General features: G+C 47.5%; 2 protein-coding genes across 4 annotated transcripts in view; both read left to right on the top strand.

The window, feature by feature from the left end:
• The window catches only part of Lss (lanosterol synthase), a 93,880-nt gene that overhangs the window by 15,586 nt on the left and 51,539 nt on the right, over nucleotides 1-26,755 (top strand). Inside the window, exons 17-19 of one of the 3 annotated variants that reach the window (XM_051153267.1) lie at nucleotides 137-242; nucleotides 2,241-2,306; nucleotides 2,866-2,946. In XM_051153267.1, coding sequence (XP_051009224.1) covers nucleotides 137-242; nucleotides 2,241-2,306; nucleotides 2,866-2,946 — 253 coding nt within the window. The remainder of the gene's footprint in view (nucleotides 1-136; nucleotides 243-2,240; nucleotides 2,307-2,865; nucleotides 2,947-26,755) is intronic. The other 2 variants (XM_051153268.1, XM_051153266.1) reach the window with 2 other exon arrangements.
• Nucleotides 14,442-25,369, top strand: LOC127195735 (speriolin-like protein). The gene is given in 7 exon segments (XM_051153271.1): nucleotides 14,442-14,643; nucleotides 17,450-17,797; nucleotides 18,245-18,246; nucleotides 24,602-24,629; nucleotides 24,632-24,673; nucleotides 24,676-24,749; nucleotides 25,043-25,369. Coding segments are annotated over 7 exon segments (1,023 nt in total).

Here is a 26,755-nt window from a genome sequence, read left to right on the forward strand (position 1 = left end):
CATTGTGGCCATATTGCCCAGGTTAATCTTGGGCTATCATCTTGCATGCTTCAACACTCTTGCTCACTACATTGTGGCCTGAACTGTTGGCTCTGGGCCTAGTGGAGCTCGGGTGCCTCCTTCCTTCCCTTTCCAGGTGACATCATGATTGACTACACGTATGTCGAGTGTACCTCAGCAGTGATGCAGGCACTGAAGCATTTCCATGACCAGTTCCCAGACCACAGGGCGGCAGAGATCAGGTAAGGAAGGTGAGGGCAGCCTGAACGGGGCCACAGCTCAGCCACAGCATTCTCCATTCACTTTCTCCATCTGTGGCCATTATGACATAGCAACAATTACTTTGTCTCAGGAGCTTGACCTGTTTATGAGTCTTTGTGGTTTACCTCTCACCATTAAAGTTTTCTTCCATGGCAGATGAAGGCTGACGGCTACAGTAATGTAAGGCATAAACCCAAACATTTAGAAGGGACATATCATGCCTATTTAATAAAAATAGCAATGGCTTCCTCACTGGGGCCTATGATTTTTCCTAGCCACGAGCTTTGCCCTGGCTTATAGTATCACATGTGAGTTTCCTCCTCTGGAGGGAGCCTTAACATCACAGCAGAAACAGTAAAGTTGCATGGAAATACTATTGTATTAGTGTTGTGTTACTGTTGTATTAATGGATATATCTTAGCTCAGGTTTATACTGTAACAAGCAGGGCCCATAACTGAGCTGGACTGTGGGGACAGTTCTGCCCCAACAGCTTGCATGCTGTCTTCAGTATTGTGAAAGCCAGCTAGCAAGGAAGGAGTTTCTACTTTCGTCTTAGCCTCATTTTGCCAAAGCATATGGTGTCTTTAACAGTAGGGACAATCTGGCTTTGTTTTGTGGCCAACAACAGTGGCAGTAGCCTTATGGTTCAAGGGGCCTGGTTAACATCTTCTAGGGAGGTGGCCCATTCCCTAGGAGTTCCATAGTTCACACACACACACACACACACACACACACACACACACACACACCACAAATAATAATACACATAAAATATAAAACTTGGAGAGATGGCTCAGTTAATAGCATTCAGACTGATCTCACTTGTCCCCACGAAGCATCAGTCCAACGCCTCCGTCTCACCCTCTGGGACTATAAGCCCAATTAAACTTTCTTTCATAAGTTGTCTCATCACAGCAATAGAAAGGTAACTAATACAGAAGCTGGTACCAAGATAACTTGCTGTGGCAGACCTAACCGTACATTTTTGGGGAGGAATGTGGAAGGCTTTGTAACTTTGGTCTAGAAAAGTAGTTGAACACTGTGAGCAGAGCTTGATGGACCATCCTAGGAGGAGCCTGGAAGACAGTGCTGAGAACTGTGCCAACCGTGGAGGCCCAGCTCCAGAGCTTCAGGACGGGAGCAACTATACCAACCGGGCTAGAGACCCTTCCTGTGATACTTTAAGAACTTGCCTGAGGCCAAACATGTGGCCTTAGTAATTGCTCTTACGCAGGTGTACAGTGAAAAGAGCAAATGGGGCAGGACTAGGAACGCACAGTTTGAAGAGGGAACCGAGCACCAGGAGCCGAGGCCTGTGCTGAGAGAGATCAGGAGCCCGAGGAGAGGCACACTCTGGGCAAGACCCTGCCCGGCTGAGCTTCCCACTTGTGAAAGTAAAGGCCTAAGATTTTCTACCCTACAATGAAAACTTCTATAAATGATTCAAGGGGACCAGGCTCCATATCAAGTGTAGTTGTTGTTGGTTTTTTTTTTTTTAAGATTTATTTATTTATGTATATAAGCATTCTATTACACGTATGCCTGCATGACAGAATATCAGATAGAAGAGGGCATCAGATCTCATTACAGATGGTTGGGAGCCACCATGTGGTTGCTGGGAATTGAACTCAGGACCTCTGGATGAGCAGCCAGTGCTCTTAACTGCTGAGCCGTCTCTCCAGCCCTGTTGTTGGTTTTAATCAAGTTCATTTTATATGATTTGTTCAGGCTCATGCCACTAGTTATGGTCAATGGCTCTGTTACTTTTCAGAGCTCCTTCCAATGTGGACCTCATCTCCAAAGTCTGTCTGTCTGTCTGTCTGTCTGTCTGTCTGTCTCCCCCCAACCCCTCCTCTGAACACTTGTCTTGATCTGTTTGAAGGGAGGCCATTCTCCCTTTCCTGAGAGCATCCTGTGGACAGGACTGGGGAAGGCTTTGTGATTTGTCTGCACTGCCATTGGGCTGCTTGTGTTGCAGGGAGACCCTCAGCCAAGGCCTGGAGTTCTGCCGAAAGATGCAGAGAGCTGACGGCTCCTGGGAGGGGTGAGTAGGCACTTGGTGGAAGGGGCGGACATGTGCCCTTCCTGCCTTCTTCCTGGGAGACTCAGGCTTCCTGGTAGGTCCTGGTCCTTGGCAGATGCTTGCCCTTTCATTCTGCCGAGAGTTTGTGTTGTAGGAGGCAGCTGGGTTACGTACTGGAAGTGCTCTGTGGCCTAAATGGGATTATGCTCCTTGTTGTGGGCATGAGCAGTTCTTTTGTGTCTTGACTGGAGGAAGCCATGGCTGAGCCAGGTGATGTCTGTACCCAAGGCTTTTAGCAACTGCCAAAGTCCCTCCCTCCCTCTTCCCTCTCCCTTCCCCACCCTCCATCCTTTTCCTCTGTCCCTTACATTTTGTGAGACAGGATCACTGTGTGTCTCAGGCTGGTTTTAAATCAGCAGTCCTCCTGTGTTAGCTCAGTGCTGGGAGTGCAGGCGTGCACCACCATGCTCCATCCCAGCTCTGCCCTCTCTACTCCAGGTTGTCCCAGTACTTGTGTAGACGGCCGCCCGCTCACTTGGAATGAAGGCCAAGTCTGACATTCCCTTCTGTCTCCCTCTAGGTCCTGGGGGGTTTGCTTCACCTATGGCGGCTGGTTTGGCCTGGAAGCTTTCGCTTGCATGGGGAATACCTACCAAGACGGGTGAGTGCAGCCTTCAGGCTGATGGCAAGGGAGGGCATTGCCACGCTAACAGTGCTGGCCTGCTTTCCTGTGGCCGTGATAAAACACTGCCCATAAGCACCTTGGGGAAGAAAGTTTGTTTTCGGCTTATACTTGCAGGCCATAATCCTTGAGGGAGGTTAGGGCAGGAACTGAAACAGAATGATGAGAAAACCCCTGCTCATCTCCTCTCTTCCACAGAGGGCTGGACCCTCCCAGTCTTCATCTGATCTCTTTCCCAGGTGTCTCTCTTAAGTTGACAGTAAAACTAACCAGATCAGTAATGCTCTGCCATGGAGCTTTTGTCCTTTGCAATTTTATTTTGTTTAATTTGTTTTTGTTTTTCTTTTTTTGAGACAGTGTTTCTCTGTGTAGCCTTGGCTGTCTGGACTTGCTTTGTAAACCGGGCTGGCCTTGAACTCACAGGGATCTGCCTGCCTCTGACTCCCGAGTGCTGGGATTAAAGGCGTGTGCCACCATGCTCAGCTTGTTTAATATTTTTAAACAGTGAGATAATATCACTATTTCAGGAAAACGGAATTTCTAAGGACATATTTTCTTGGCTCATAAGCCTTGGCTAGGGGTTACCTCAGAGTCTTATAAATCTGTCTCATATTCTCAGTGAGAGAAACACTGAGAAACTCAGGAAAACAGGGCTTAATTCAAGCTTTGTCTCTGGCTGCACTAGCCAGTGCTTCTAGGTCTAGTGGGCTTGGAGTGTAGGCATGTTGTGCTAAGCCAGATGCAGCCCAGGGATGCAATGCATGGCTCTGTCCGGTGTGCCCACATAGCCAGCCTGCATGTGCGTGAAGGTGCAGAGTGCTTTCCTCTGTGCCCAACAGCTCTGTGAGGCATGCACAGCCTGTGTCCACTCTCCTTGGAGGCCCCTCCTATGACCCTCAGGCATCCTGTCAGGGTGGGCTATAGAGGGCTTAGATCTCCCAATTCATGTGTCTCAAGTCTCATGCTCTCTCTACAGGGCTGCTTGTGCAGAAGTGTCTCAGGCCTGCAACTTCCTCCTGTCCCAGCAGATGGCAGATGGAGGCTGGGGGAGGACTTCGAGTCTTGTGAACAAAGGCGGTATGTGCAGAGTGCCAAGTCCCAGGTCCACAATACCTGCTGGGCCCTGCTGGGCTGATGGCTGTCAGGTAGGGCATGTAATACTAGGGACACTCAACTTTGATGAGGTGGCCTGGGTATATACAAAGGTGGAAGAGGTGGAAAGTAGCCACAGGACTGAGCCGTTCATTATTCTCTGTAACTGGATGGGGGCAGTGTAAGAAGCCACATACCCTATTCCTTGGCTAAATGGCAGCCTTCTGGCTGAGTCGTGCCCCACAGAGACTTACCTCTTGGAAATGCTCCACCTATCCATGGTAGTTAGTTGACAGAGCAAGCTGGGGGGTGGGGGTGGGGTGGAGTGTCTGAGAGAAACAAGTGAGGCCGGCTGTGGTGGAAGTTGCTTTCCAGTGTGGAGGTGAAAGCAAGGTCTCAGTGTTGAGAGTACAAGGCTGATGCCTTTGGTCTCTTGTGTCCATATCTCGTATTAAGCCACATGTATTGCACTAGTGCCCATAGGTACACAATGCATGTGTATGTACTTCAGGTGTTTGGGTATTTGCATGTATGTGTTTACGTAGGTGGTGGGTATACACACACACACACACACCACACACCACACGGTATGTGCTATTTTAGTCTGTGTTGCCACAGTACACTTGGGACCATTTGGAGAGCTTCCTGAAATTCCCTTAGTCAGTGTGTACAGGAACCTCAAGAACAGGAGAGTCATGCATCTGTTTCCTAGTCAGTTCCCCACTGCTGACCTTGCTTCTGTCAACTCTCAGTCCTTTTGGTGTCTCCCTCTTGCCAGGAGGTGCATCAGAGTACATAGCAGAGTAGGCATGAAGGTTGGCTTCCTCTAGGGGAATCTGACAGCATCATGTGGCAGCTGTGTTGCCATGACAACCATGTCTTCTAGGGACAGGATTGGGTCTATAGGAAGTGTTGCCCCACTTATCACCCTATGCTTGCACGCGCTCTGCTTCTCAGGGCTCCTGGAAGATTACGGCAGGAGCCTCAGGTATTCTGGTTGTTGAGGTTTACCTATCATCGTCATAGTATTGGAGATTTTGTTGTCCTTCTCCTGGATGCATGTTTAATGCCACACTCTAGGTGTGCTCACGGCTGTCTTCTTGTCCCTCAGGCATCCCGACATCACTGCTCAGGAGAGAGGAATCAGATGTCTGCTGGAGAAGCAGCTCCCCAACGGAGACTGGCCTCAGGTGTGGGAGGGGGCCATGGGTAGTGGTTCCAGCATTGGATTTCCAGCTTGCCTGTTAGTTTTCTTTTGTTGTTTGTTTGTTGTTTTGTTTTTTTTGAGACAGTTTCTCTGTGGTAGTCTTGGCTGTCCTGGACTCACTTTGTAGACCAGGCTGGGTGTCGAACTCACAGAGATCCACCTGCCTCTGCCTCCCGAGTGCTGGGATTAAAGGTTGCGTCACTACACCCAGCTTGCCCGTTAGTTTTCACACTTCCTATGCCTGGGTTCCTCTTGGGTGCTGTGGAGATCTGGGCTGTGGACACTGCTAACTGGAGGCGTGTCTGGTTGTAAGATCTGAGATATGTTTGCTGGGTCTTAGAGTGTTGAGCACATTCTGCTATTTGTAAAGAGAACAGGCTCGGGGAAAGGACTAGATACTTGAAGCTTCCTGCAGAGCCTCAGCTCGACCGTGTGCTTCTTGTGTGTGGGCCCTCGCTGACAAGATGTGCAGATGGTTCTCCATGCGTCCCTGTTGTTATGGGGATTACTAGGGACTACTAGGCCAAGGAGGAATGTTTTCTTCAAGCTATAGTCCTCTGAGCTGGGACCAAAGCTGAGTAGGATTGCAGCTAGCCTGGGCGTTCCTCTCTTTGCTTCTTACCTTACCCTTCGGTCATCAGCTCTCCCCAAGCAGACTTGTCGTGGGGCTGGGAATTTGATAGTTAGGACCACCATCCGGCGCAAGCTTCTTAGCGCTCGTCTTTCTGTGTCTTCCAGGAGAACATCTCTGGGGTCTTCAACAAGTCTGTGCCATCAGCTACACAAGTTACAGGAACATCTTCCCCATCTGGACCCTGGGCCGCTTCTTCTCCAACGTAACTGTACCCTGATAATACCCTCGCCGGCCATGTTTGAATTCAATGTTCTGCCTGTGCTGCAGCTGTCAGCATCATCACCTCAGAGTTCCTGGCGAGGCCTGGAGTTTCTTGACTAGATGATAGGAGCCTCCTCAGCCCGCTCCCGGCCTCGTCCTCTGTCTGGAGACATGAGGCTGAGGGTAGGGATGGGGCTGGTGTCTTTTAGACACTCATCAGTATAGCTTAGTTCTTCTAAGACTTGCTTCAGTGAGAAAGGGAACAGAGAAACCTTAAAATCCAAAGAGGCACAGTGCACTCTGCGGCTTCTGGGTACAATCCTTTTTGGAGGGGTGAAACTAGAGTTATCGTGACCAGTGACTTTCTGTGAGGGAGCAGCTGGCTTCTTCACTTCCTCGCTGGTCGTCTGTGGAATGGCTCCTGACCAACTTCTGTTCCTTGTGCTGGGGCAGTTCTGGCAACCCTATGTGCTGGTATGCCAGAGGAAGGCTCCGTGGGGAGTGAGGCTGTCCCTTCATCACTCTGCCCTGGCAGTGGCTGTTGTCACCAGAAACGACAGGCGTGATCAGATCACTGTATGAAATACCAGGCGTTCCAGAAAGGAGATATAAACTTCACTTTATACAAAATGTTATAAGATTTCATTTCACAACCATCACCAACGCCCTTAATAAACAGACATTTTGGGGCTGTGATGATGGCCCACCACCTAAAGAACATTGACTGCTCTTTCAAGGACCTGGGTTGATTCTCAGCACCCACTATAACTCCAGTTCCCAGGAGACCTTCTGGCCTCTGTGGGCACTGCACACATAGACATACATGCAGGTATAACACCCATTCACATAAAGAAAAAAAAAAATTTTTTTTTTTGTTTTTTTTTTGTTTTTTTTGTTTGTTTGTTTTCAAGACAGGGTTTCCCTGTGTAGCCTTGGCTGTCCTGGACTCACTTTGTAGACCAGGCTGGCCTTGAACTCACAGTGATCTGCCTGCCTCTTGCCTCCGAGTGCTGGGATTAAAGGCACAATAAAATAAATCTTGAAAATAAAATATTAAAAACAAACAACAAAAACCCCAGACTTCGTCCTGGAATGCCTCGAGGCTGTGTGGCAAGGGGCAGATGTAACATCCAGTTTCTGCCCCTAGATTACAGCTCATACACATTGCACTGGCTTCTGGGCTTCTCAATAGAGAAGCACTCGTGGGAAGCCAGGCATAGAATAGCAAGGGTAGAGTAGATAGTGCTTGTGATGGTTCCTACTGTGGGACAGCACAAGCAAGGACAGCCGATCATGTCCAGCTCACCCCTTAGACTCACTGAGCCATCCAGGCAGCTGTGGCATTCCTGTGAGCCAGGAAAAGGCCCATGACACCTAAAGATCATTACCAACCCTTATGCCAACTGTGCTTTGAGTTCAGTGAATCCCAGATTTCTGAGTCGTGTTCTTGAAAGGTGAGCTCTGAATCTCTGATTCCTAAGTCTGTGTGTCGGGCCAGCATGCAGGCGGAGTTCTAGGTGGGAAGTGTGTGTCTCCTTGAGTTCCTACTTCTCTCCCTGGCCATAGTGGGAGCTCCAACCTCTCCCTGGCCCATAGTCTTTCCTCCTCAACAAGCCGAGAGCTGTGTCTGATCCCTCTTTCCCTGCTCTAGGGCTGCCCTCTGCCATGGTTCAGATAACCCTGAGGCTTTGGGCCACTGCCTCCTGCCCAGCTCCCACCAACTACCACCGTGTGCTGTGACTCCTAGGGCTTCCTATCTAGATCATAGTCCTGCTCTATTCCCTGCACGAGTTTCTCAGCCTCTGTCAGCAGCAGACAGATGACGAATCACTAGCTCTGCCCTAGCAGCAGCGCTTCTGTCCTGCGCAATTTCCCAGTCATGCCTCAATCAACTGTATACAACCGACGTGTACAGGACGGCTGATAAACACGCCTCATAATGTAGTGTGTCTGCTATGGAGTTGTCATCGTGCGTAGAGTTACCAGCCCTAGCCTAGGGAGTTCGCCAGGCTCAGTGGGGAGCTGGTCTGGGATGCCTCACCAGGTTAACTGTCCAGAAGAAATGCGTAAAGATTCTTGAATGAAAGTTTTGGCTTGTCAGGGATAGATTTGGAATGCACTGAAGGCTTTTCCTGTGGAGTCATGGGAGATGCCCTCTGTTCACTGTGATGTGAACCTCAACACTCGTCTTCAAGGGATTCTTAGTAAGAAGGTTGATGCTGTCCCTCTTGTGAAGCAGTGTTCTATGGTGGTACTCACTATGAAGTGATACTCACTACGTATCATTTGAGGTTGGCCTCAAGCTCCTGATGCTGGGATTGCACCACTATACCACTCTGCTGAAGGGCTAGGTAGAAACTTCTCTCTGGCACAGAATTGTTTTTACTTCTAAAACATAACTTACTGCTAAGTAGAATTAAATTTACTAGGACATTTTTCTTTTTCTTTTTTTTTTTTCATAAATTTTGCGATGTGCTGTTTTCTCATTCTCTATGTTAGCAAATATAACTATATGGTGATATATCATTTAATCAGCTTGATTTAGAATTTATTTTAATATAGTTTAATTAAGTAATCAATTAGAGACAGGGTCTCTCTACATAGCCCTGGGTATCCTGGAACTCCTTTGTAGACCAGGCTGGGCTCCAACTCACAGAGATCCACCTATCTCTGCCTCCCAAGCACTAGGATTAAAGGCGTGCGCCTCCACCACACCTGGCTTTCAACTTGATTTATTTTTATCTCAACTTTATTTATTTATCTCTGTATTTTATACAGATACTACTACTATCTGTAGTATAACTTTTCTACTTTTAAGTTTCAGATGTTTTTATTCAAAGGTACTCAAAAGAAAACAGGAAAAGCTAACAATCTGACCAAATGTACAGTTCCAGAGCAGCCTTTGGTGTTTAGCACCAAGTCCTAGGACCCGTAAATAAGGCACCTGGCAGGTCTGCAGCACCAGCAGAATGAAAAGATCACATCGATCCCTATAAAAATATTTTTTTAAAGTCTGAGGCTAGGCATTAAAGGTGGTGCACGCTTTAATCCAAGCACTCGGGAGAGGGGGGTGGGGGGGGGCAGAGGCAAGGAGGATTACTGTGATTCGAGGCCAGCCTGCTCTACAAAGTGAGTCAGGACAGTCAAGGCTACACAGAGAACCCTGTCTCGAAAACCACTCCCTTGCCCCCCCCCAAAAAACCAAAGAAATATCAAAAGAAGTAAGTGCTTAGCCCAGCTCTGGAGCTAGGAGGATGTGGTTGATGGAAACAGGGAGGGCCAGCAACCTGCCCAGCACAAGGAGGAAACAGCCTCTCGGGTAGATAACTGATCACACAGAGCTGACCAGAAAGTACACAGTTTTAGAAGACAATTTACCCTTACTTTTTAAAAATTGCCTTAATAAAAAAGCATTAATAACAGTGAACTATCTTATATGTTCTAAGTAGAGATAATTATGAGTCAGCAATTGCATCGTTTCAAGGTGGTTTTCCTTACGGTTGAACACCTGTAGTGATGACGTAAAGTGTGGCACTGCTTGGATTCAAATCTTCCTTTTTTACTTATTTTTTGTTTTCTGTTTGTCCATACATCAATTAAAATTATAAAACCTAATGCAAAGATGCAAAAAAAGGCACATTCTCCTAACTGCAAACTGGTCTGGCAAAATAGAGAGCAGAGAAGGTTGTGATGCTGAACAAGGTGGGGCTACTGCCTCCTGGCTCTTTGGTTTTTGGTGAAGTTAGCTTTAACAATGCCATTTTTATTTTGTCAAATTTACCTAATAGAATGCATAAGCCTACAAGCCAGCAAGCAAGCACTACCCTCTCTGTGGTTCTTGCACACTTTGGCCGTAAAGTGAGTTCCTTGGTCAGAGGAACTGCATGGAACAACAAGCCTAGCTTTGAGATGGCCTCATGGATGGTGGACACGGAGCTTAGATGACTAACACCTTTCCTCTCCTAAGCTGCTTTTGGTCAAAGTGTTTTCATCACATAAACAGAAGCGAAACTTGGACACTCTGCCAAGAGCAGGTTCTATTAACCCACACAAGCCACACATCCCGGGGCCCTCTGCGTCACCATCATGCTGCGAATGAAGAGAATCTTCACAAACTGGAAAGCGTGTTTGTTGACTAAAGTGAACTTAATTGGGAGAGGAAGGAATTGGGGAATCCCCAAACTTGGGCATTAGGCAGCAGAATTCTAAGTAACGTTTGATGAAAGACAGGCAAGAACAGAGCTGACTGATGTTACTCTTAGAAGGGATTTCTAGGCCATGACTTGGGAAGTGGACTTGGTGGATGTGCAATCATTTCCCCTTTGTAGTCTCTTTTCTTCCTCTCAGCCTTTGATTTGGATCTACCTGATCAGATGACCCCAGGTAGCAGCAATGCCCATACCTATGACAACTAGTGTCTGCCCCATTGCCTTAATTTCTATTGTGCACATATAATGGTCCTGTTTTTTTAAGGGAATGATAATAGTGTTTATAATTTGTCATAGTTTTGTCAAAAAAAATAATCTCTTTTTAAAAAGATATGGGGGCTCACAGGGTAAAATTACTAGAAATACAAACCAGATGATAGAGTTTTATCCCCAGAACCCAGGTAAAAAGCCAGATGCCAAAGCATCCATCTGTAATCCAGCACTCAACAGAAAAATGGGAGGTAGAGGCAGGAGCACCACCCTGAAACTTGGGCCAGTGAGGAGCCCACACAGGAGCAGAAAGAGGACAGTGCCTCAAAGTGGAAGGTGAGAACCAATTCCCCAAAGTTATCTTCTGGTCACCAGAGGTGCGCAGCCCAAATCTCTCTCTCTCTCTCTCTCTCTTCTCCTCTCTCTCTCTCTCTCTCTCTCTCTCTCTCTCTCTCACACACACACACTCTCTCTCTCTGTGGGGTATATTGGGGTTGCATGTACCATGATTCCAGCTCTGGACAGTAAAGGATAAAAAGCACAGGATCCTCAAGGCCATGGAGACTACTCTGCAGGACACTGTAGTCGGCACATGCTCCGTTACACATTTGCCAAACACAACTCCCAAGAGGGAAGCTGCATGCACACTAGACACTCAGTGATAGGGACATGCCAAATTTGACAATTGGAGCCTCAGGTGCAAGGTTCTGAGGGGGAGAATGTGTACTTATGTGGGAGTAGAGAGTGTACAAGTGATCTCTACCTCACCCCAGTATTGCTGTGCACCTGAAATTGGTCTTTAAAAATAACATCTTAGAGCCTGGCTTGGTGGTGCATGCTTTTAATCCCAGCACTTGGGAAGCAGAGGCAGAGGAATCTCTGAGTTTGAGGCCAGCCTGGTCTACAAAGGGGTTCCAGGACAGCCAAGGCTACATAGAGAAACCCTGTCTCAGAAAACCTAATATAATAATAATATAATATAATAATAATAATAATAATAATAATAATAATAATAATATCAAGGCGATTTTGAGAGGCTGCTGAGAATCCTCCACAGGTGAGGACAACTTCTGCCAGCCTGATGATGTAAATTTGATCCCCAGCATCCACATGATACAGAGAACTGTCTCTTGAAAGTTGTCTGACTGCCGTGTGGCATGCATGTGCACCCACACACTAACACAGAACAAGTAAATGAAAATTCAATAAGGCTTTTAGGGGCTGGAGAGATGGCTGAGTGGTTAAGAGCACTGGCTGTTCTCCCTGGGGACATGAGTTTGATTCCCAGTGCTCATATGGAAGCTCACAACTGTCTGTAACAATAGTTCCAGGGGACCTAGCACCCTTTTCTGGCATGCATGTCGTGCCCAGACATACATGCAGACAAAACACCCAGATAAATAAATTTATAATAAACTAATAAAAAATTTAAAGACATAAGAAAAGGTAATTCGGGATGGAAGGATGGCTGGAGGTTGAGAGCACTGGTTGCTCTTCCAAAGGTCCTGAGTTAAATTCCCAGAAACCACATGGTGGCTCACAACCATCTATAATGAGATCCGGTGCCCTCTTCTGGTGTATAGGTGTGCATGCAGGGAGAACACTGTATACATAATAATAAATATTAAAAAAAAAAAAAAAAAAAGAAAGAAAAAGAAAAGGTAATTCAGATCAGTTCTGTCACAAATGTGACACTAAACAGATTAATAACAGTGAGTTCAGGACATATTAAAAGGATTATGATAAGTAAATAGACAGAATGTTGGTAGCCTAGTGGCTGGATGGCATTTTCTTGCCAGGAAAGAAGGTGGCATTTCAGTGCAGTTAGAAGCTACTGGATGGGACCAGGTAGCGGTGGCACACGCCTTTAATCCCAGCACTTGGAGGCAGGAGGCAGGTGATCTCTGAGTTTGAGGTCAGCCTTGTCTACTGAGCAAGTTTTAAAACAGAACTACACAAAGAAATCTTGTCTTGAAAAAACAACAACAGCTAGTGGAGGGGAAGCCACTCAAGCACCCTGAGCTTTCCTGAGCTCTGCTTTCTGTCTTTGACGGCTGCTGACAGCCCTTAGTGGCTCCCATCCTAGTTCCCAGTGCCCTTGTCTGAGGAAAGAGGCCAACTGATCGAACATTTGATGTTTAAAAATATCTTTTCTCAGGCCAGACGTGGGGTCGCAGGCCTTTAATCCCAGCACTTGGGAGGCAGGCAGGCAGGCGATTGCTGTGAGTTCGATTGAGGCCAGCCTGGTTTACAAAGTGAGTCCAGGGGCAGCCAACACAAGAGAAACCCTGTCTCACACACACACACACACACACACACACACACACAGAGAGAGAGAGAGAGATAGAGAGAGAGGAGAGAGAGAGAGAGGAGAGAGAGAGAGAGGAGAGAGAGAGAGAGAATCCTTTTTTCCAAAAAATTCCGAGTTTGCTGTACTTGAAATATTATACTAACATGGCTGTCTGGACTGATTTTACCTGGGGACATGCTGGTGTCCACACAGAGTGCCCAAGACATTGGTAGAGAAGGACCTGGTAGAAGTTGGATTGGGGGTTTTCTGGTTGCCTCCTTTCTTATCAGGAGGATCAGGCAGCAACCATTAGTGTTTCATTTCTTTTTAAGATTTATTTATTTGTTATTCATTTAGTATTCTGCTGCATGTGTGCCTGCACATCAGAAGAGGGGCATCAGATCTCATTTAGATGGCTGTGAGTCATCATGTGGGTGCTGGAATTGAACTCAGGACCTTTGGAAGAGTAGCCAGTGCTCTTAACCTCTGAGCCATCTCTCCAGCCCCCATTGGTGTTTCTGAGCAGCCAGTACAGGAAGACCTGGTTCAGAAATAGAGTTCACCCACTTTGTGCAGTAGGAAAAGCAGGATGCCTGGGTGATTTTCTAGACACTCACATTAACTTACATTAACTGTATATTAACTTATATTAACTGTTCATTAACTTGCATTAACTGTACATTAACTTACATTAGTTGTACACTAACTTACATTAACTCTAGTATTGCCAGTTTCATGGTCACTGGTCCATAGGGTCTCATCCCTAATGAGTCCAGTATATGGCATGGAGCCAGACACTCAGTACTCACAGTGTGTGTGCTGGACACAAACATCTGCCTCACATCTTTTTATGAGAGAAGTGTAATAATGTGATCAGTAAGTGGCCTCCACTTCCAGCCCTGTCAGGGTTCCCCTAGCATCTCCCTGGAACTGTGGGGGCAATCGTGGGGTCCTGCCCTAGGCTGGTCACCTCCTCTGTTCTAATGGCCCTTTCCTTCCTTAAGTATAGGTTCCAAGGGTGAAACTCAAAACCAGCATCTTATATGTCCTGTAGGTTCTGGGAGCCCCTCTGACCTGTGGTCCTGTGGAGGCAGGAAATGACAGGTTAACAGCACATGTCATGGGAAGAACAGTCACTCAGATGACAGCCAAGTCCACTATGGCCTGTGGACATCACAGGGTATGGACAACGAGGTTGCCCATGCCTTGTCCTGGCTGCTTCTGGAAGGTGCTGGCAAGGTCTGGCCTTGAAGGTCTTGGTACATGATGTCCTCTCTGTGTAGGCTGACTTCTAGAAAGTCATCCTCCTGCCTTCACATTCCATGGACCTTGTCAATGTTATCAACACCCAATCCCTCTATGATTTGAGGCGCATGCCTACATACTCAGTATGTATCTGGCTTCTTTGTGTCTCACTGCGGCCAGGTTGGTTTAAAGATGTTTGGAACATGGCTGAGGAAGAAGGATGTTGGCTTTGTGATGCTGCCTCTTTAAGGGAAGCGACATCACAAGGCTGTGGAAGGCCAGGCGGCGTGGAACTCCGTGGCCTTAGGCAGTTTCTGTGGGGTCTGTGGACTCTGTATTTCCATCTCCATGGGGCCACAGGCCCACATGTGAGCACTTTTGGACACCATGGCAGAGGGTAGCGAGCTAATGAACAGGCTTATGAGTGAGAACGCAGATCTGAAGAAGCAGGTGCGCCTCCTTAAGGAGAACCAGATGCTGAAGCGGCTGCTCAGTGAGAGTTGCCAGGAGAGCTGTGGCCGAGGGGGCCGGGACCTGCTCTTTCCCAAGGCCGCTACCTACCCTGAGGCCTGCTCCCCGGGGAACGGAGGTGAGGTGCAGGCCTTGCCAGGACACGGCAGCTCCACCTGTGCAGGGTGGGTCGTAGGGTTTAGATAGGCCAGGTAGCCTGTTGTGTAGATCGTCTTGGGGGGAGCCCTTCTCTCAGGGACTCAGCCCACAGATGAATGGTGGAGTGGACATGTCAGCTGGTAGCTATGCCAGCTGGCAATAGTTGGAGGACCCCCCTGTGGCAGTCTTGAAGCTCTGTCACCTGGATTAAAACAGGCAGGGTGTGGTCACATGGCTCTAGGCCTGCTGAGGTCATTTCCATTTTTGTTGGGTTTGGTTAAGCGGTTTTATCCAGCTCTGAGTGGTTCTTCCTCTGCTTTGTAGCAGCTAGTCCCGTTTGCTTGCCTTACAGAGGTGCAGATGAGTCTATTGATAGAGCTAAATTTAGCCTCATCCATTCATTTGCCATCAGTTGAAAGAGTCACTTAGGGCTGGAGAGATGGCTCAGAGGTTAAGGGCACTGACTGCTCCTCCAGAGGTCCTGAGTTCAATTCCCAGCAACCACGTGGTGGCTCACAACCATCTATAATGAGATCTGGTGCCCTCTTCTGGCCTGCAGGTGTATGTGCAACATGATAATAAATAAATAAATCTTAAAAAAAAAAATGGAAAAAAAGAAAGGAAGAAAAAGAGTCTCTTGGTAGAACCTGGCTCCAGGAGCGGGGTGTAGCACCCACTGCAGAGGGAGATCCTGATATCAACCCTTGGCTGTGAGTGGGTGGCACTTTGGTTGGGATGGTAGGCAGTAGACAGAGCTCCCACTCCCGATCAATCCCTGATATCTGAGAACTCTAGTGGGGTGAGTTTCCTGAAGGCAGCGATTGCCGTCCATACCCCCTGGCCAGAGTGAGAGGCTAGAGAGCTATTCCAACTCACCAAGTCTTTAAGGAGACAAACAACCTGATGGTAAAGTGTGAAGTTGGCCAGGCTGTAGCCCACTCCTGTGGGTCGTCTTGGAGGTTAGCAATGAACCCATTGAAAGGAAGACTGTGAGGTCCTGCGTTTGGTGTAGTGACTTCTTAGAGTCCATTGGGATGTCTGCCTCTGTCTTCTCAGCCCAGCATTGAAAGGGCATTTTGTAGTCCACTGGGGTCTGGTAGGCACAAAGTCTATCAGAGGGTCCTTCACCACATCTCCACCACTGAGTCCCAAAGGGAACCTTGAAGAGGGAGCTTGGATATATAGGGGATCCTATCTCACAGGGAGCTAGAAGGGGACAGAGACAGTGTTGATGACAAGTGGCTGAGGTTGGAGGGACCACACTCATGAAACCGGTCACCTGTGACATCCTGCAGCGAATGTGTGACATTTGTAACAGTAAGTGTTGTGGAGGCCATCTGGGCACCAGCCCCCACATCTCTTTGTTGCTGACCACTATCAGGGACTGGTGAACCGCATGCCACCTGGCCGGGTTCCCAGAGTGTGAGAATAACCTAGTCTTGCACTTTTACATGTGAAATGCGGTTTTCCCAGAACTGTTTGTTGAAGAGACCTTTTTTGTTTTCTCCTCAGAATTTTTAGAAATGTGTTTATTGGACCACTTTGGTTTTTCTGCTTCTTACTGAACCATTTAATGTCAGTTTCCAAAAACATTTCTAGTTGGTATACAGCTGTATACAGGCTCTTCAGTGTGGTGAAGGGTGTATGGGTAGGGGCTGTGAGGCCCTCAAGGACCAAGGGTCTTACAAGGGCAGACAGGAGGTATAGCATCTCACTGGCAAAGTTGTCGTTTTAACGACTTCTCCTCCTCCTCCTCCTCTTCTTCTTCCTCTCCTTTGTTTGTTTGTTTGTTTGTTTGAGTCAAGGTTTCTCTGTGTAGCCTTGGCTGTCCTGGACTCAATTTGTAGACCAGGCTGGCCTTGAACTCACAGAGATCCAACTGTTTCTGACTCCCCCAGTGCTGGGATTACAGACATGTGTCATTGTGCCCGGCTCTCATTTTTAACTTCTTCTTCTTCTTCTTCTTCTTCTTCTTCTTCTTCTTCTTCTTCTTCTTCTTCTTCTTCTTCTTCTTCTTCTTCTTCTTCTTCTTCTTCTTCTTCTTCTTCTTCATGGAACACTTCTGGGCAGAGTAGCTAGTTTATGCATATGTACTTTTTAAGATATGATTTTTGATAGACTGAGAACTTCCCAAGTCCAAGAACAGACAGATAAGTTACAGTTGATGAGGCTGTGGAAAACAAGGGGCAGTCAAACATGCACACACCTGAGCTCAGGTGTGCCTGCAGAAGGAAGGGCTCACTGAGAGCCACGAGGCACATCCAGGGATGCTGACCACAGCTTTGTTATTTGTTTGTTTCAAGTACTGAGCTTTGAATTCAGGGTCTCTAGCCCAGCTAAGCAAACGCCCTACCACTGAACCCTCACCCCTCGCCACAGCTTTGCTTTTATGGTGAAAAGGGTGAAAGTCCTTGGGTGTGGACATGGGCCAGGAAACAGAGGAACCACGTGGTGGTCCACAGGTGGCTGGATATGGATGAATCGGAAAAACTTACGTTGCAGAAAAACTTCTAATAGGATTGATACCATTTGTGACCAATTTGAAAAGCATGTAGGTGTCACTCCAGCAAGTGTGGTTGTGAGCGCACTAATGCCCACATGCTTCCTGCAGAGTTCATGGAGCAGGGGCTCCCTCCATCACCTCCATCACCTGGTGAAGTGCTAAGGTCGGGGGAGGGGCAGAGCTCTGGCTGGGAGTGGTAGGTTTCATCCATCTCTCTCTGGGCTTCCTGGCGCCCGCCTGAGTACCTCCAGCCTGACTGCTGTCCTTTGCTTCTCCACCTCAGGTCCAGATTTTGGAAGGTTTGCCACAGTCCCTGACACACCCTCCCAGCTACAGACCTCTTCCCTGGAAGACCTGCTATGCTCACATGCCCCGCTCTCCAGTGAGGATGATGCCTCCCCAGGCTGTGCAACCGCCTCCCAGGTGCCTTTCAAGGCCTTCCTCAGTCCTCCAGACCTACACACACGAATTACTGACAGGAAGCTGTCCCCACTCCTGAGTCCCTTGCAGGACACCCTGGCTGACAAGACCCTGCTTGAGTCCAGGGAAATCGTGCGGCCTAAGAAGGTGTGCTTCTCGGAGAGTAACCTGCCCACTGGGGATAGGAGCAGGAGGACCTATTACCTCAATGGTATGGTACACACAGGTGGCCCTGGGTGGGGAGACTGTGGCTAGCTTCTCCAGTGGCAAAGCATAGGGAGGAGAGCTAGGGTGGGCCAGGGGCCAGGGGCCAGGGGTCAGGGGCCAGGGGTCAGGGGCCAGGGGTCAGGGGTCAAGGGTCAGGGTTATGTCTGTCCTGGCCTTTTGGAAAAAAATGGAGTCGCTTGTCCTCATTTAGCCAAAACAAAACAAAACAAAACAAATCAAAACAATCTCTTTATGTGGTTCTAGCTCTAAGCCCTTTTTGGGCTTGTGTTTCCTAGGTATCTCCTCCCAGTCAGTTGCTGTTGAGGGAAAGATGAAATTATTGAACATAGTCAAGTAGGACTTTGTGATAGTTTTCTTTTGTCCTCTGTACTTTTTGTGTGCAGTTTCGGAAGTCCTTGTTAAATCCAACATTATAGATTTAGTCTTTTAGAAGTCTTGTAGCTTTAGGCTTTGGATTTAGGTCTCTCACTAGTTACAAGCGTTTGGTTTTGCTCTGTGCTGTGAGCTTTGCATCAGGACCTACTTCCAGCAGCAGCATTTGATGGCTCTTCCCTGTGGAATGACCTCAGTTTCTTGTCAAAAACAGACCTCTTCCTGCATCTGAGTCTAGTTTTGGACTCTATTTTTTATTTTTGGTTTTTCAAGACAGGGTTTCTTGTGGAGTCTTGCCTGTCCGGGACTCACTTTATACCCCAGGCTGGCCTTGATCTCAGAGATCCATCTGCCTGCCTCTGCCTCCCAAGTGCTGAGATTACAGTGTGAGCCACCATGCCAGGCCTATTTATTTATTTTTGAGGATAGCCCAGCTGTCCTCAAACTCACTATGTATACCAGGCTGACCTCAAACTCACAGAGATTCACCAACCTCTGCCTCCCAAGTGCTGGCATTAAAGACATGCACCATCAAGTCCTAGTCATAAATGATATTAATTACCTTTTATACTTCCTATACATGTAAATATCTCTATATATTCCTATATAGTTGCCTGTATACTGACCTCTGCAATAATTAACTTATGAGTCAGATATCAGTGTGTGGGCCAGGGCCTGGTCATTCGTCCAACCATTATACTGGGTATGCTAGTAAAGATTTTTTTTTTTAAGGCCAGGCATGGTAACGCACACCTTTAATCCAGCAGAGGCAGAGGCAGGCAGATCTCTGTGAGTTTGAGGCCATCCTGGTCTACAAAGAGAGTTCTAGGGCTATTCCACAGAGAAACCCTGTCTTGAACGCCCCCCCCCCCAAAAAACAACAACAACAACAAAGTTTTTAAAAATGAGATTAATATTTAAATTGGTAGTATGGATAAAACAAAACCCCCATGTTCAATGTGGGTATTCCTTATTGAATCAGTTGAAGACCTGAAGAGATCACCCTGAGAATTCTGTCTTATGAGGCTGCTTTCAGACATGAGCCTTAACTACCAGTGTTTTCTGGTCTCCATGATGCCAGCCTGTGGAGAGGAATCTTCTCTACACCATCAGGTCTTTTGGCTTTGCCATTTGCTGACTGCAGATCTCAAGATCTGTGGGATCGCATAATCATGTGAATTCCTTATAATGAATCCGTCTGTGTACACACACACACACACACACACACACACACACACACACACACACACACACACACACTCCAGATGGTTTGATTTCTCTGGAGAACACTGATTAATACAATTTGTGTCTTTAAAACTTACCAAACTGGTAACCATTTTGACAGATTCCTTCTGTTTTTTTGTTTGTCTGTTTTTGGTTGTGAGAGCACAGGAACTAAACTCAGGGCCCCAGCATGCTAGACAAACGCCCTACTACTGCTGAGCTACAGCCCTGGCCCATTATGTCATTTGTGAAGGAAGATGAGCTCATTGTTCTATTTCTAACTTATGTCATTAATTTCTTTTTCTTACACTGGTCGCTAAACCAATGTGAAGTGGGAATGATGACAGTGACATGTTTGCCTTTTTCTAGTTATGCAAAGTCTTCCATCTGTTACTATGAAGTTTGACATTAGCTAAGGTTTTTGTAGATGCTTCTTATCAGACTGGGGAAAAAAATCCCATTTGGTTTCTAATTTGCTAGAAGTTGTAAAGAATTTGTGCTGTGCTAGGTGCTATGCTGCACACCTGTAATCCCAGCACTCGGGGAGGCAGAGGCAGGCAGATCGCTGTGAGTTCAAGGTCAGCCTGGTCTACAAAAGTGAGGTCCACGACAGTCAAGGCTACACAGAGAAACCCTGTCTCGAAAAATAAAACAATAACAACAAAAAACAACGACAACAACAAAAAGAATTTTGCTATTCATGAGAGAACTGTTCTTCAATTTTCTTGTAATGTAAATTTCTGATTTGCTATAAATTGCTTGTCTTATTTCTCACATGTTTGTCAGAATTCAGTACTGAAAGCAGCTTGGCCTTGACATTTATTTGGTTTTTATTTGTTTTGTTGTTGGTGTTTTGTTTTCAAGATAGAGATAGAGAGACACAGCGAGATGCATTAATATGGAGAAGGTATAAGCATTCTACCTCTTCATGCCTCCATCTACCGTATGTATGTATGTATGTATGCATGCATGTATGTATATATGTATGCATGCATGTATGTATATATGTATGCATGTATGTGTGTATGCATGTATGTATGTATGCATGTATGTATGTATGCATGTATGTTTGTTTGTTTGAGAAAGGCTTTCACTCTGTTTCCCTGGATGGTCTCAGATTCACACCAGTCCTTCTGTGTCTGCTTCTTAAATGTTGAGATTACATGTACCACCATTCCTGACTGGGCCTATGTGCTTGATTGACTTGTCCGTTTTAATTCCTTGATCTAAAAAGAACATAATTCTTTGACAGTTGTATACCTGTACTAAGTGCATTGGGATCATATTCACACCTTGTTTTTTCAGTCCCCCTCCCACTTCCTCTGAGTCTCCTTCTTTTCCCTAACAGATCCTCCCCTAACTTCTGTGTCATTTGATGACCCACTGAGTTTAAGTGTGGTTGCCTGCACAAACGTGAGTGGAGCTACTTACTGGCGCATGGGCAACTTACAAGTGGCTACACCACTGAAGAAAAATGGTTCCCCTTTCTCCAGCTGCCAGTAACTGCCAAGAGCTCCTCAGCTAGAGCTGGAACCCCAGGAGCCCCTCCCTCATCCATTTCAGAGTGCTGATGTGCTCAGTGCTCACAGGCCTTGTGCAGGCAACAAGCCCAGCTGTTGTGAATTCTGGAGTGTGTGGCCACATCACAGTTCAGAGGACAGCATTCCACAGCACTCCTCCACCCTCTGCCTCTTACACTCTTTCCTCCCCTTCTTTGGCAATGTCCCTGGAGTGTTAGGGATGTGCGTTTAAGGTTGAATAGTCAACAATAACTTTTTCTTAGCACTTTGACCAGTTATGAGTCTCTGCATTAACCACTGCCCACTGCAGACAGAAGCTATTCTGACCAGCACCGGAAGCCGCTCTGCTCCTTGGGAATAAACATAAATATTTAGAAGGCAGTTTGACATCCCTTTAGGGAATCAGTAATAGTAAGCTTGGTCTAGGGCCTTTGACTTCCTGAGTCATGGGCTGTTGGTTAGGTTTACAGTCCCAGGCATGAATTCCCACTTGTGGGGCAGGTCTCAAGTCCAACCGGAAAGTGGTTGGTTGCCCCTATGAAAACTATGCCACTGTGTATCACTGAGCACATCATGCTTGTCAGGCCAGCACTGTAGCATGCCCACTGCTCTAGCACTGTAAACGCTGCCAGCAGGGAGGACGCTTCCAGCCGAGTTCTCAACTCCTGGGCTTTATTACCTTCTGCAACTGGACAAATTGACTCAGACAGAAACACATTGAAAGGCATAAAACTTTAAATATTTGACACAGCTGTATTTGTGGATTAGAAGACTTAATATTGTTTAATAGCCAATATCAATACTAATCAGTAGATCATTGCAACTCATCACTTCTAGCTATTTTTTTTTTTAAATGAAAAGATAAGCAGAACCTTCTATTTATATTGAAATACAAAGGATGCAGGACAGGTAAAAGAACTTTTAAAAAGTGAACAGAGTGGAGGACTCATACTTTTCCAATTTCAAATTTATGACAAAGCTACAGAAACCAAGGCTTGTCATAAGGGCTGACGTGCTTACCAATGGGAAAGCAGCAAGCTCATGCATTTGGAGTGTGATGTGATAAAGTGCGGCTCAGATAGTACAGTGCAGGAAAGGCAGTCATCCTGAACACGTGTGTGTGTGTGTGTGTGTGTGTGTGTGTGTGTGTGTGTGTGTGAAGGGTAAAGCTGGGCCATACCTCATATCACATGCAACAGTCAGCTCAAGGCATTTGAAAAATGCCCAAGAGATCTGAGATCTAAGAGTTCCAAGAACCGGGAGCTGCAGAGATAGCTAGCTCAGTGCTTAAGAGCACTCACTGCTCTTCCGAAGGTCCTGAGTTCAATTCCCAGCACCCACATGGCAGCTCACAACTGTCTGATGTTGTCTTCTGGTGTGCAGATGTACATGGAGACAAAGTACTCACATACATAAAATGCATAAATAAATACATTAAAAAAATAATTCTAAGACCCATAAAACTTAAAGACACAGGGTTCAGTCTTCATCACCTTAGATTTGACAGTGGATTTAGGTATGACACCAAAACCCTAGGCAAACCACCAAAAATAGATAAACTAAACTCTTCTCTTGCTTTAAGGAACATCAAGAAATGAGAAGTCACTGTTGGAAAATATTTGTAAATCATGTATTGGTGTGGAAATAGTTCCAGAACTTATAGGAGCTCTTGCAGGATGTAGTGGCTCCCTTTTGTATCCTAGGTCATAGGAGGCTGTGGCAGGGGTATTGCCTTGAGTTTGCAAGACAGCCTGGACTACATAGTGGTTTCTAGGCTAGCCTGGGCTACAGACTAAGACCCTGTTTAAAAAACAAACTAAAAAACAAAGTGAAACCCCTTGCATTCAATAGTAAAAAGCCAAACAATCCAATTGAAAATAGACAGGGTCCAGGTGTGGTGATGCACTCCTGCACTGTCATCACTTAGGCCAGCGGTTCTCGACTTTACTAATGCTGCGACCTTTAACGCAGTTCCCCATTGTTGTGGTGACCCCAACCATAACATTTTTTTGTTGCTACATCATAACTGTAACTTTGCTACTTTTATGAATATAATGTAACTGTCTGACATCCAGGATATGATATGTACCCCCCTGAAAGGGTGGGTGGCTCCTCCAAGGGATCACGACACGCAGGTTGAGAACCGATGACTTAGGAGCTGGAAACAAAAGACTCTCTAGTTTTGAAAGGATATTGGTATGCATTGCATTGTTTAATAATGATTTCTATGATGCTAAAGGCTGCTATGTGAAGAGGGGATATTGTGGGGCAGTTTTTTTGGGGGGGTGCAGGGTAGAGAAGGAATCAAGTGTCCTGATAACTATAAGAAGAGTGAAAAGAGAATCTCCTGTTGGCCCATCATCCTCGCCTCAGACATGGCAAGATCGGACTGACAGTGGACGTTTAGACATCAGCCAGTCTTTGGTGGCAATGGTGTAGACCGGAAGAGGTTGGCTCTTTCTAGAGCCAGGCTTTGATGCCCCCGCTGTCCTCAGAGAAGGTTGACCTGGCAGGGTTGGCAGGACAGCATCTGAGAACAACAGGGGAGTATAAATATTGTTTTTTATGTCCTCAGAAGAGGGGATGAGATGAGAGCCATACTCAAGCTTTATGAATACATGACTTGGGCTCAGCCCAGAGCATTTCCATCTAACTATCCCTAGGCCTGGAAGCTTCTAGCCTCTGTACAATCTAATCCTCTGCAAGCTCGGCTTCAGCTTCCAGCCTCCCTCTACTAACCTAGGCCTAGAATGTTTTCAGTCTCTGAGACTTACCTCCTGAATAAGCTCACCCTTTCAAGTTCTTTTGAACTCTGGCTGGCTGGTTCAACTCAGCTGTTCTGGCTCAAAACTCCTCTCCAAGCTGACTGGTTCAAATGGGCTTCTATCTGCTTCTTAATGAATTGTTCTGCTTGGAAAAACTGCCTCTGAACTGAACTGCACTCAGCTGAACTGAACTGCACTCAGCTGTATTGTACTCCTGAACTCTGTCTCCATGAACCAACCCTTTCTCTCTCTGTGTCTGTCTGTCTGTCTGTCTCTCTCTCTCTCTCCTCCCCTCCCTCCCTCTCTCTCTGCTGCTGCTCTTAAGTAGCTTCTCTTTCTTCTCTGCTCTTGTGAGAGTTGGGCATATCCTATCTCTGACTCATCCTGTCAAATCTTTCTCAGATTCATCAGCTACATTAGTCTGTTGCTCAACTAGGCGTCATTGTTTGGGATTAAACATGTGTACTAAATTCTAGCCAGAGGGATTAAAGGTATATGTGTCTATATTCCAGCCAGAGGGATTAAAGGTGTATACTAAGGTATGTCTGTATTCCAGCTAGATCACACAGACCAGTCTTTGGGCATGAGCCCTTGCCAAAGTAGCCATATTGCTGAATTAAAATTCCTCTAGAGCAGAGAACCCCACTCTCTCTGGATAGACCTGGGTGCCTTCTCCCTAGGGGACCCATTCTCTTCTTCAGGTTCACATGGCTTTTGGCATCTCAAACAGAGAAGGGAGCCATGCATGTGTCCAGGTCCCAGGGAAACAAGCTGGAGCAGAGAGGGACCAGTGCCACCTCCAGGTCAAACATCTCAGCTTTTTAAGGATTTTCATTTACCCTGACAGTGGGGGGCAAAGGTACCTGGGACCTTGAAATGGTCAGGATGGGACCTGTCTCACCCGAGATCCAGAGTTTTGCGGGCCCTGAGAAGGATGCCGAATCGTCGGGGAGATCGCGTTCCAGCTTGACCGGCGTATCCTGCCTATGTGTTCCCGGGGGTGACACGCCTCTATGGTTTCACAGTGTCCAACATCCCTGAGAAGATCAAGCAGGTACACGGTCTTTGTTGCTGGAGGTCAGGGTTGGTATTTGGGGGCACATCCTAGCTCTGGCAAGTCTTTGCTGACACCTGACTCTTCTTGGGTCCAAGTGAATACCCCCTGCAGCCCCCCCCCATACTACCCTCTTTCGCACCAAGGGCCCACTTTTCCGAAGTTGTTGAAGAGATGGAAGGCTTCCATTTCCCCTCTTAAGCCTCCAAGTCTGCCCTGCCTCACTTACCCTCCATTAGGGTTAGACACTTCTCTGACCTGGTGCCTTGTCTCCTCTGCTCTGTGTCCCTCAGACGTCTATCAAGTCCCTAGATGGCTCCGTGGATGAGAAGAAGCTCCGTGAGCTGACACATCGCTATCTGACTCTGACAGCACGGCTGGAGAAGCTAGGCTACAGCCGCGAAGTGCACCCGGTGTTCAGTGAGTTCCTCATCAATACCTACGGCATCCTGAAGCAGCGGCCAGACTTGCGGGCCAACCCACTGCACAGCAGCCCAGCTGCGCTGCGCAAGCTGGTTATTGATATCGTGCCCCCCAAGTTCCTGGGGGACTCCTTGCTACTGCTGAACTGCCTGTGTGAGCTCTCCAAGGAGGACAGCAAACCGCTCTTCGCCTGGTGAGCCGCTAGCCTCACCCTTCCTGCAATAAACGTATTTGTTCCAAACCCGGGGGCCACCCGCGTCCTCCCGCATGGAAAGCTGTCTGCCCAGCTACAGTGGGGAGAGGCCTCCTTCACGTCTGCGCTTGCCCTTGAGCACCCAGCAGCCCGGGCCGCGCACAGCCGGGGGGCACCTGTTGCCTTATTAAAAGCTTATTTATTTGTTTGCCTTACCTCTGGCTCTTTGAGGGCGTGGTGAGGTGTCTTGGTCTCTGCTGGCCTGCAAGAGATGTGGCAGTGTTTATGAACAGAACCTGGGCTGGGCTGCTGCTCAGGCTCGATGCGGGGACCCTTAGCACAGCATCCTTGAAGGCCTCAGTCTCACCCTTGAAAGGACCAGTAAGTCCTCTTCCAGTTTGGGTTTCTCTAGAGGCAGAGCTGGAGGCAAGATGGTTGTGGAACCCGCAAGCCTATCAGAATGGAAACACAGCCCTGTAGTCAAAATTAGGGCTTTGGACTACGACAGCAGAGCGCGCGTCAATCTATTGGTCTGTGTGGCTGCGCATGCGCTGGCCCGGCTAAGCTCTGTGGAGTAGGAGTTAAGGAAAGCGGCAGCAACATAAGGAAGGGACCACTAAGAGCTGATGGGGTTTAGTTCTTGGGACCCAGGAGGCCTGCATTGCTCTTGGATATTGGCCAGAGTGGCAAGGTTGCATTGTGGCGACATCACATCAATTCCCACCCCATGGGTGCTTCCCTGTGCGTACATGGAACCCTCAGCGAGTCCCTGTGCTTGAGGCTGGGGATCCAGACACAAAAACCTGGAGTGGCACGACACTTGGCAAGTGCTACGACACTTGGCAAGTGCTACCCTGAGTTCTGAGGGTAGGACCACTGTCTTGCCCGCTCAGTGGTTGGAGCCAGAATGGAGACCGGACTCTGCTCGGTACAGGTGTGTTCAGTTCTGAGCTGCCTATCAGTTGACGGCAGTGCACAGTCCCGGTGAAGGGAGAGGCCAAACCTGACACCAGGGCAGAGCCCTTGAGAGGTTCTGACTCTGTTGTTGTCAGTAGCTTCCCCCTTTTGGAGTCACCTTTGGGATGGTTAAAGCGAGGCAGCCCGGAGGCATCCAAATAGCATGCACTGGGAGCTTTCAGACCACTGGCCTGCAGCTTTGTCAGTTGTCTTAGCCACTCCCCCACGAAGGCATCGACTGGAAGCTTCCTGCAAACCTGAGGTAAGGAATAAGGAAGCGTGTACCTGTTTAATTAGCCATAGCAGGCTACCGGAGGGGTGAGAGGAGAGAGTGTTGCTCACAGTTTGAATAGGAAGTACCCTCTGCTGCTGTGCAGGGCTATGTGAGGGGATGGTCAGGGAGGGTGCTTCGAAGGAACGCGAGGGCTGTGGC

Source organism: Acomys russatus, chromosome 11, assembly GCF_903995435.1.
Source record: "Acomys russatus chromosome 11, mAcoRus1.1, whole genome shotgun sequence".
NCBI lineage: Eukaryota > Metazoa > Chordata > Mammalia > Rodentia > Muridae > Acomys > Acomys russatus.